This window comes from Elephantulus edwardii, unplaced genomic scaffold, assembly GCF_000299155.1.
Source record: "Elephantulus edwardii isolate Elephantulus edwardi_28Jun2011 unplaced genomic scaffold, EleEdw1.0 scaffold00348, whole genome shotgun sequence".
In the NCBI taxonomy this organism is placed as follows: Eukaryota; Metazoa; Chordata; class Mammalia; order Macroscelidea; family Macroscelididae; genus Elephantulus; species Elephantulus edwardii.
In genome coordinates, this window is record NW_006400098.1 from 1847272 (window position 1) to 1857881 (window position 10610).

General features: G+C 49.1%; 2 protein-coding genes across 2 annotated transcripts in view; both read right to left on the minus strand.

Moving 5' to 3' along the window:
• Positions 1–431, minus strand: part of LOC102856030 (sialic acid-binding Ig-like lectin 12-like) — a 26869-nt gene extending 26438 nt beyond the window's left edge. Inside the window, exon 1 of the mRNA XM_006901885.1 lies at positions 384–431. Coding sequence (XP_006901947.1) covers positions 384–431 — 48 coding nt within the window. The remainder of the gene's footprint in view (positions 1–383) is intronic.
• A 2356-nt stretch (positions 432–2787) lies between these two features.
• LOC102856442 (sialic acid-binding Ig-like lectin 6-like) lies at positions 2788–8904 on the minus strand. The gene is made up of 5 exons (XM_006901886.1): positions 8871–8904; positions 8427–8789; positions 8037–8315; positions 7787–7834; positions 2788–3065 (listed from the first exon to the last, which is right to left on the minus strand). The coding sequence occupies exons 1-5, from the start codon at positions 8902–8904 to the stop codon at positions 2788–2790; spliced, it is 1002 nt and encodes a 333-aa protein (XP_006901948.1).
• Between the last annotated feature and the right edge of the window lie 1706 nt (positions 8905–10610).

A 10610-nucleotide genomic window follows, 5' to 3' on the forward strand; every position in this document is an offset into this window, starting at 1 on the left:
TGTTGACTGTGGAGCCAAGCAAACTAAAGCTGTGTACAATCTCAATCTCTTCACCATCCAGACAGTAATAATTTCAGAAAGATCACCCTGGTGGCTTGCAGAAGAGATGGAGAAAAGAAAGTGAGGTGGACTCGGGGATCCAGAAGGGAGGCGTTGAAACCTTGGGGCGCGTAGGAGTAGAATCAGGTGAAGGCGACAGATCTGCCTTCCTTCTGGAAAGAAGGTTAAACAGAACTTGACCATGTGGACGCTCCAGAGATTGAGACGAAGCCACGCCGGCGTCTCTAGATGTGGGGGTCTTCATGGAGAACGCTGGGTGGTGAATACTAACAGGGCAGGGCCTATGGGGTGTGTGCTGAAGAGCAGGTGTTCGCTTCACTCACCCATGATCCTGAACCCACGATGATGTCTGTAGCCCCTGCGCCTTCCATTTTCCTGGCTGCTTTTTTTTTCTGGGTTCTCTTCCCTCTGAAGGAAGAGCCCAGGATCTTTTAGTTGTGTTAGCTGAGACTTAGGGTGGGTAGACCATACGCCCCCCCACCTATGGAGAGCGTGGAAATGGGGACTGAGCTCGCTGGAGGTGGGCCTCGTTTCCATAACCCGAGAGCTGCTAGACGCTGGGAGGCGAGCCCACGTGGGTCCAACTACTTGCAGGTGGATTGGAGTCATCCCTCAACCTCTTCCCTCCTGCTTCTGGCCTTCCCGACTCCGAACCTCCCAGGTTCTTCCAACTCAGGGTTTCAGAGGTTTTGCAACCCGCCTCCCTCCCTCCCCCCACTAACCCGGATGTCTCCCTCCACCCTAAGAACCCACTCTCACCTCCTGAAGATGAGGAAAATGGAGAGACAAAGCAGGGCCATGATACCAGCTCCACCAACAGCACTCAGAACCCCTGAAGCGACTTCTGGTTTCCCTCCAGAGAATTCAAGATGTGAGTACGTGCCAATCTCCACACAGGGCATTGTCCCCACCGTCCACTTCTCTCTGTGCCTCCCCGCCTCCCCTGCTGGTGTGTCTAATTCCCACACAGGAACTCAATTACTTGGCATTTCCATTTGTCTTGGAGAACCTTGTATGAAACTCCTCAGCACACACCACACATTCCCACGGGCCAAAGGACTGTGGGTCTTGTGCCCAAGTACTCATGCTGAGGTCTTGAGTGTCTGTTCTCTAAGCCCCATCTCTCTAGATTCTCTTCCCCTGAAGACACTTAACCAGCAGTCTCAGGACAGTGACCAGGTGGGCTCCACGGATACCCTGGACTGCAGTCTGAGGCTGAAGCAGAGGGAACTGACGGGCCTGGGCGGAGCTGGGGGGTGACTGTGAAGGACTCATTATCGCCGCTGTCGTCCACAGCCTGTCCCCACCCGATCAGCGATCAGCGCAGGGAACAGAGCAGGCTGAGCTCAGAGAAGCTGCAGCAGAGACACACAGCCTTCCGGGAGGATCTGAGCTGTGGGGACCTTTGGGTGGGCTCCTTTTGTCGAATATCAAATTTAATATGAATAATAAACCAACAACTATGAGATATCATCTCACCCCAGTAAGAATAGCAAAATATAACAGAACCGCAAGCAACAAATGCTGGCGAGGATGTGGAGAAACTGGAACTCTTATTCACTGTTGGTGGGAATGTAAGATGGTGCAACCATTGTGGAAGGCGGTGTGGCGCTTTCTCAAAAAATTACAAATAGAGATACCATTTGACCCAGCAATCCCACTACTGGGAATATACCCCAGAGAGACCATGTCTGCCATCCAAGCAGATATATGCACACCCATGTTTATTGCAGCTTTGTTTACAATAGCAGCCTAAGGGCCCATCAACAAATGAATGGATAGAGAAGCTGTGGTATATCCACACAATGGAATACTACGCAGCATTGAAAAACAAGGAACTCATGCAATATATTCAAAGTGGGTGACCCTGGAGGACATGATGCTGAGTGAAATATCTCAGTCACAAAGGGACAAATACTGCATGGTGCCCCTGTTGTAGAAGGGGTCCGACATCAGGGTGGGGGTATGACAGAAAAAACTGGATAAATTATGTATATTGTATTGAAACAAATGAGGGAAAGAACAGATTAGAAGTGATATATGATTGAGTATTATGGTTACCACAGGAATCCAGAATTAAGGTTGCATAGAGAAGTGTACTCGGGTGGGGCGTGGGGGGAAGGGAAGTGGGAATTGTATATTAATGAAGGAATTTTTTTTCTTTCTTTTTTTTCTCTCTCTCTTCAGAGGGGGAAGCGAGCTGGTGGGGAGGGGTGGGCAGGGAGAAAATTGCGGCAATGAATGAATGGAAATCCAAAACCTCTGTAAAAAAATCCCTCTGATAACAGTCAGTATTGTGTCTAATACATTATTGAACATGAAAAAAAAAGAATAAACCAAATGATCCATCAGGATGTGAGGGAGGCTTAATACAAGCTGGTGTTCACCCTGAGGCACTAAGGCGTTCCTTAAGAGTCAACATTGTTCTTAGTTTGTATTTACTGAATCCCTGTCTTCTGAACTCTGCCTTATTTGCAAAAGACTTCCCAGGATCCTTTGTCTTTGTTTTCTACTTACTTGTGATTTTCCTTTCTTTACCTTCCTGATGATTCTCAATAAACACACAGAGAGGCGCGGCTTGAGACCTTCAGTCATGGAACTGCTGGCCCCCTGTCTTTACTCTCTCTTATCTCGTTCTTGGTAGTCTGTCTCAGTATTAATAATTATAAAAATACTTTACCCTCGGTCTGCAACACCTTTCTTCCCTAATATCATGAAATACTTGCCTCAGGAGATCCCAAACTCACTCTGAACGGAGAGATTCAGAAGAACATGCTGGGAGCCCAGCTGATTCTGCGCTTGGCAGGCGATCACTCCTTTCTCTCCCATCCCTACGTGAGGCAGCGCCACATAGCCAGTGGAGGAGAAGGGGGAGGTGTTCCGAGCTGGGGACCCCTGAAACCAGGCCAGCTTTGGAGGGGGGTTGCTGTCGGCAGTACAGTGTAGATGCACGGACTGGCCCTCGGGGATGATCAGAGACGAGGCATTTCCCACAATCTGGAGGGCTTGAGGAGAAAAAGAAAAAACCAAATATGGAGAGTGACAGGAATACGGAAAGAGATAGGAATATGGAGAAAGAAAGAAGAGTATGAAGAGAGAGAAAAAGAACAGAGAGAAGGAAGAAATACGGAGGGAGGGAAATATGGGAAAAGAGAAAGGAATATGGAGAGAGGGAGCGGTGGGGGTATAAGAAAGATAATTGAGAGAAAGAGAGAGGGAAAGGGAGAGGGAGGAAGAGGGAGAGAGAGGACACAGGGAGAGAGGGGAGACAAGGAGAGAGGGGAGGGGGGAGAGAGAGAGGGAGGGAGGCAGGGAGGGGGGTGAAGAGAGAGAGAGAAATGTCACAGTTTCTCTCAGGCCTGATTACCCCTTGAAGAAAGCTAATAATGTCTAAGAGACCAGACAAATCACAAAACCCAAGTTAATTAACAACCCCAAATTCCAAGCAAAATACCCTCTTCCCTGCTGTTGTTACATGCCATCGAGTCGCTGGCGAATCATAGCGACCCTATGTACAACTGCCCTAAACCCTGCGCTGTCCTGTGCCAATCACACTGTCTCTGACACATGTACCGCCGTTACCCCAGTCACTGAGTCAATCCATCTCATCAAGGGTCTTCCTCTCCCAAGCATGACATCCCTCTCCAAAGACTGGACTCTCCTTGCAACAAAGTCCAAAGTATGTCAGATGAAGCTTCTGAATCCTTGCCTCATGAACCTGTTTGTTCTCCTAGCAGTCCATTCAACACTCTTCTCCAGCACCACAGCTCAAAGGCATCAATTCTCCTTCTATCATCTGTAGTCATTGTCCAGCTCTCTGATGCATAGCAAGTAACTGCAAAGACTATGGCCGGGAGCAGGTGCACCTTAGTCTCCAGACTGACATTGTTGTTCTTCAGTACTTTGGAGAGGTCCCTGACAACAGACTTTCCAATGCAATTCATCTTTTAATTTCCTGGCTGCTGGTACCAATCTTCCCTGTTGTTGTTGTTGTTTTTGATTGCTGTCAAGTATGTCTATAACTATGGACATTTATAAAAGTTTATAGTTTCCAGAGGCAAGTTATTTAGGAAGTGGATGCCACTCCTGCTTCTAAGCCTGTCACAGTATGTTACTGAGTCACCTGTGATGTACAGCAATCTTGCCTAGTCTTCCCTAAAACCCCTACAACAAGAAATTGTCCTTTACTGTCCTTGGGCTATTTTGACCTTCTCCATGGGCTTGGTCACTTGGTGTCCCTCTCAGATCATGCAAAAAAGACCTGTTTGTTTCTTGAAACCAGATTCTTTCTCTTTCTCTCTCTCAATTCCTTTTTCTATCTAACAGAGAGAGAGAGAAGAGCAAAACAGAAATATGGAGAGAGGTGGAGTGGAGAGAAAGAAGACTAGAAATACAGAGACAGAAGACAGAAAGAACTGGGGACAGAAATATATGGAGAAAAAGAGGGCTGGTGGCTGAACTCTGTATCTCTCTCTCTCTCTCTCTGCCAAGGTCAAAGCCTAGTGCTCCCTCCTCCCAGACTTCCCACACTAGGGGAGGGAAGGAAGCATAGGTCAGGTCTCAGGTCATCAGACAAGTCTGTGATCATTTCCTGGACCTGCCCTGGTGGTGGTGACCAGTGCAAGCCAGAAGACCTCGAACAGTAAAGAAATGCCGTAATGGGTCAAGGCAGAGCTGAACGATTCAAATCCAAACCAGCCCCAGCCGCTGTTACATCAGTTCTGACTCATCGAGACCCTCTGGTGCAGCCAGAAGCAGAAATGAGTATTTCTTTAATAATACTTTAAGGGAGAAGTCGGGGATTTTGGCTCTTTTTCTTCTTCTTCTTCTTCTTTTTTTTTTTTAAATCTAGAAGCCTATTTGAAAGTGACTTCCTTATCAGGCTGAACCCCTTTGTCTTTATTTCCTGGAGGGACAGTTTTGAGGAAAGGCCTCAATCAAGTTGCAATCCTTTGTTGAGGGTCCCTAGTTACCTCCCCACTCTGTGATAGTCTGTCTCTCTGTTAACATAATAATATGACCTACTGACTGGGTACCAAAGATGACCTTTTCTGTGAAAAGAAGAGAAAATGGTTTCAGAGAGTAACTGAATTACGTCTAGGTTTGCTCTCAATCGGAGGCCAGCATGAGGCAGATGCAGGGACCCCCCCCCATTCCCTTTTAAATCTGCCAAGAGTTTTTGGGTGCCCTTTGAGTGACCCCTGTATGACCTTCTAGAGAGGCTCATGACGACCAGGCCAGCTGCCGGTTCCTGCTGATTTGCATAATCTCTCCTTTCCTGAAATAACCCACCTCTTTCTCTTAAAAGTGCTCAAAATAAACCATGAGCTCTGACCCCCACATCTTTAACCTATCCTACAAATATCCCCAAAAACCCTTCCCTTGCTGAGGTACGCTTGGAAATCTCATATGCCCTGTACCGTTGTTGTTGTTGTTATGTGCCGTCGAGTCGCTTGTGACTCATTGTGACCCTGTGTACAACAGCCCTAAACTCCGCTCTGTCCTGTGCCAATCGCACTGTCTCCGACACTTCCATCCCAATTATCCCAGTCACTGAATCAATCCACCTCATAGAGGGCCTTCCTCTCCTGCACTGTCCCTCCACCCTCCCAAGCATGATGTCCCTCTCCAAGGACCGATCTCTCCTCACAACATGTCCAAAGTATGTTAGATGGAGCCTCAGAATCCTTGCCTCCAAAGAGCCACCTGGTTTAACCCTTTCCAGACAAATCTGTCTGTTTTCCTAGCAGTCCATGGTATTCTCAATACTCTTCTCCAGCACCACAGCTCAAAGGCATCAATTCTCTTTCTATCCTCCTTGGTCATTGTCCAACTCTGATGCATAACATGCATAACAAGTGATTGCGGATTGTAGGAAGAAGGATTGGCCAATCCACTTGGCCCTGTACCCTACGTACTAGTATATATAATATTCTGCTTTTTCCTTTCCTGTGTTTCCAAGACCAGTTTCCACGGCGGCTGGTGGCACCACTGTAGTTTGCTGGTGACTGCGTGACAGGGTCAAACTGCCCCGTAGGGCTTCCAAGACGGAACACCTTTACAGGCTTGGACCCTCACAACTTCTGCAAGCCCTGTTTCTTTCAGTACAGGGCCAACAAACAAAACGTCCAAACCCACTGCCATCAGTGCAACTCGGTTCTAACTCAGGCTGGTTCTCCGTGAGGTGATTCTCAGTGTTGTCGATCTTGGTGGGAGGCAACTGTCTTCGCTTTCCCGGGGTACGGCTCCTGGAGTAGAGCCGCCTAAACTTTTGAATGACGAGCCAAACATATTACACAGTATGCCATCGGCACTGTTAAGGGCTGGGCAGACAAAATAACGGTGAAATTGGGTGGAAAGAATGTTAGGGAAAATTAGAAACTCAGTTTAGAAACAACACGCCTCCGGAAACTCTAGGAACTTTGATAAATGTCGACAGTTGTAGAGGGGCTTCAGGCCTTTTGTTCACAGGGTCCTGTGCTTGTATCTTGCTTAACTCAAAGGCAATCAACAACAACAACAACAACAGAAGGCAAAGGTCAAACAAAGCGGTCCCATCAAAACCAGGGAACCAAATGGACTTACCTGTTCCACAGTCCAGACACGCATAGTAAAATCTTCCCACCCCAAACATCCTAAGTAACATTTTAGGTACCTGAGAGACTTGGTCTTGGGACCAGTAACATCAAAAACCACCCGCCACATTTTGAACTCTCTGAGACATCCCATTGGCCCCCAACTCAAGCCTAGAAGCACAGAGAGCCAATGGTATTAATCTATTACACTACACATTTGATTTCAGAGAAGCTGTCTGGGAAGAATCTTTTCTAAGAAATCTGTCTTTCCATTGACCTTCACGCCTGGCTCTGGCATTTCCTCTGAGCTGTCTGCTCTTTTTTTTAAAAAAATTTTATTTTATTATTTTTGTGTGCGTGTACCATCAAATCAGATCTGACTAGTACAGGAGACTGCCCCTCCTTCCCCAGCAGAGCATCTGGTGGATTTGAACCGTGCGTCTCTCGGATTGTAGTTGCAGCTCTTGCCACTAGGCCACCAGAGCTCCCCTGAGCTGTCTGCTCTTAACAAGGGCTCAGCCCGCACCAGGATGATTCTGAGCCGGACAGACAACCTGAGAGGGGCTGGACCAGGCCGAAGCCAGGGGAATTGTCCACGGTCTATCTTCCTGCTGCCTCGCACGGGGTTCAGTTCTCTGTCTGAGCAAGGGAGACGGACATGAGGGGCCCTGACCCCACGGTAACAGGACTTGTTAAATCTCAGGAGGTAGAAAAACACTAAAGAAGTGGGGGGGGGACAGTCAGAGCGTCTCTCTTAGAACAGCTGCCTCTGGAATTGGCAGAGGGGAGGGACAGGTGAGGAGAAGACTGGCTTCCAGAAGTTGAAGGAAAGGGGACTTTCTCCCTCTGCTTGCCTTGAATCTGACAATTTTTTTTAAAAAAATATTTTTGTGTGCGTGTACCATCAAATCGGATCTGACTGGTACAGGAGGAGACTGTCCCTCCTTCCCCCGCAGAGCATCTGGTGGATTCGAACCGTACGCCTCTGGGATTGTAGTTGCAGGTCCTTGCCACTAGGCCACCGACAATTTTTTTACACCCCACTTAGTCAGCCCTTGGTTACCTGGAGCTCTGAGGCCTGAGGTGTGCCCCGAGCTGGCAGAGAGACTCAGCTTACACCCCAGCCTTAGGGGGGGGCATTCTTTCCTTACCTGTGTTGTTTCCTTGCAGGACACCAATGGCCACGTTCTGGGGAGCATCTGGGACAGAAGAAGCAGCAGTTTCCTCCTTCAGTGGTAAGACATGAGCAGACCGTGTTCCTTTTCCCCAGAACCCATGACGGGTCAGGAGACTCTTGCCTGCCCAATGACTTGCTACCAGCTGTCCAGTCCCGGCCCAGCCCCAGCGCGTCTCCACACACTCAGGGTCCCAGGCGCGCCGCCCCCCCTCAGCAGCACTCACAGGACACATTGAGGAGGATGGTGGTCTTCATAGTCACCCCAACTGCAGGGAAGGTGACCTGACAGGTGAGGCTGGTTCCGTGGTCCTGGGGTCTTGGGGAGAGGGTGAGCACTGAGGAGAGGTAGGTCCTGGGGCCCGGGGAGGTGAGGGCGGCTGAGGTCCAGGAGAAAAGGGGAGGCGTCCCTTGTTCACAGGCCCAGGGAACAGTGCAGGTCAGGTTCCTGGGGTGACCAGAGGCCAGCACAGCAGGGACCTGGATGCTGGGTGACTGGGTCAGGGCTGGGGAGGAGAAGATGAGTTCAGAGCCCCTCAGCCTGGCCCAGGGTCTTAGCCTAACTGTGCCCACCCCAGGACGAGCGGGACTGTCTCTCCTCGGACCCCCTGCCATACCTGTTACATTCAGAGATAGCGTCTTCTTTCCATACGTTTGTCTGTTATAGCTAAATCCCACCCAAAATAAATATGTCCCACTGTCTGCCTTCTTGGCATCTCGGATGATCAGGGAGCAGTTGCTGGTCCAGGGAAGGAGGAAGCGGCCCTGGGTCCTCTCCTGTAGCTTCTCTACGGGTTGTCTGTTTGTGGCCACCAGAGCATCGTCCTTTAGATCTACCCCTTTTTGGAACAAAAACACGCGGGTGGATAAGTAGGGATTTTGAGGGTGAAATTTGCATGGTACAAAGAGACACAGGCCCTCCTGCACCGTCGCAGACTCTTGTAGTTCCAGCTCGACCGGCCATCTCTGAGTGAGGATCCCTGCAGAGGGGCAGGGAGAGTCCGCTTCAATGTCCAGAACCTGCCCTCAGTGGATTCCCTGACTCACCTCAGCCCACTTACCTTCCCACAGCAGGGACAGCAGAAGCAGCAGCATCTCGGGTCCCAGACTGAGACAGTCTGCCTTCCAGAGCCTTTCTGAAAGGGAAAGTAACACGGCAGATGTAGGATGGTAGAGGAAGTTTGGACAGGAAGACGGTGGTCAGGGCAAACGAGAAAAGCATAAAACCCAGAAGAGGAACTTGAGACTCAAAAGACCATCGGTGGGGATCAATTAGTTGAGATGACCCAATTTCCATTTCAGTATCTCCGAAAATGAGGCTCAGAGGGCCAAGTCCTGCCTCCCGGTCTTGAACACCATGTTCTATTCTGAGTATCAGATGCCACCAGGCCAAACCATCAGCACTCAACAGTGTCTGGACCCGGATCAAGTTCAGTCTTCCAGGCTTGGGAGACTCAGGCTGATCTGTGTGGACAGATGGGAGCCGTTGGTGAAAGATTCAGATGAGATGAGAGAAGCCAGTCACTCACTCACTCAACCCACCTATTCACAAACTAGGAGCTTGTTGTACAGATGGTTACCCCTCCACAGACATCTTCAGCTCTTAACTCCTGGTCCTTCATAATGTTGCCTTGCTTGGAAAGACAGTCTCTGGAGATATTCTGAGTCAAGTTCACAGGAATTCACAAAAGAGTTGTTGTTGTTAAGTGCTATCGAGTCATAGGCGACTCATAGCGACCCTGCAAACCAAAGTCCTCAACACTTGTATGACTTTCGCCCTTTCACCAGGTTCACAGGGTTTCCAGAGGCAAAGCTATTATGGAAGTGGATGCCACTCCTGCTTCCAAGCTTGTTATAATGGGGAGCTCCACCCAACACTGTCCGCCCTGGGTAACCATTAAAGCATTTGACACATCAGTGTCACAGTGTTCAGCTTCACAGCAACCACAAGTTACCTCTGTACAACAAGGGGACACACCAGGGCTATACGACCTAGAGGAATATTTGAACAAAAAGAATGAAAAAAAGGCCTGAGGGCCGCAGATTAATGAAGTAGGGTGGGTCTTATTGCAGTAGGTATGTTTTTCTTGTTCTTCTTGTGAGTTGCTATCAAGTTGCCTGTGACCCTACGTACAACAGCTCTAAGCCCTGCTCTGTCCTGTGCCAATCGCACCATCTCCAACACACCCACTCCGATTACCCCAGTCACTGAATCAATCCACCTCATAGAGGATCCTCCCCTCCTGCACTGTCCCTCCACCCTCCCAAGCATGACGTCCCTCTCTAAGGATTGGTCCGTCCTTGCAACATGTCCAAAGTATGTCAGATGAAGCTTCAGAATCCTTGCCTCCAAGGAGCAGCCTGGTTTAACCCTCTATGGGATTAATCTGTTTTCTTAGCAGTCATCCTATAATCCTGTATCAGGCACACCTTAGTCTCCAGACTGACATTATTGCTCTTCAGTACTTTGGAGATGTCTTTAATAGCAGACTTTCCCATCACAACACATCTTTTGATTTCCTGGCTGTGGTGCCAAGAGTGTTGATTGTGGAGCCAAGCAGACTAAAGCCGTGAACAATCTCAATCTCTTCACCATCCATCATGACGTTGCCAACTGGCCCAGTGGTGAGAATCTTTGTCTTCTCGATATTGAGACTCAATCCATATTGAAGGCTGCAGTCCTTGACCTTCTGCAGCAGGTGCTTCAGGTCCTCCTCCGTTTCAGCGAGCAGGGTTGTGTCATCTGCATAACGCAGGTTGTTGATGAATCTTCCTCCAATCCTGATGCCACACTTCTCCTC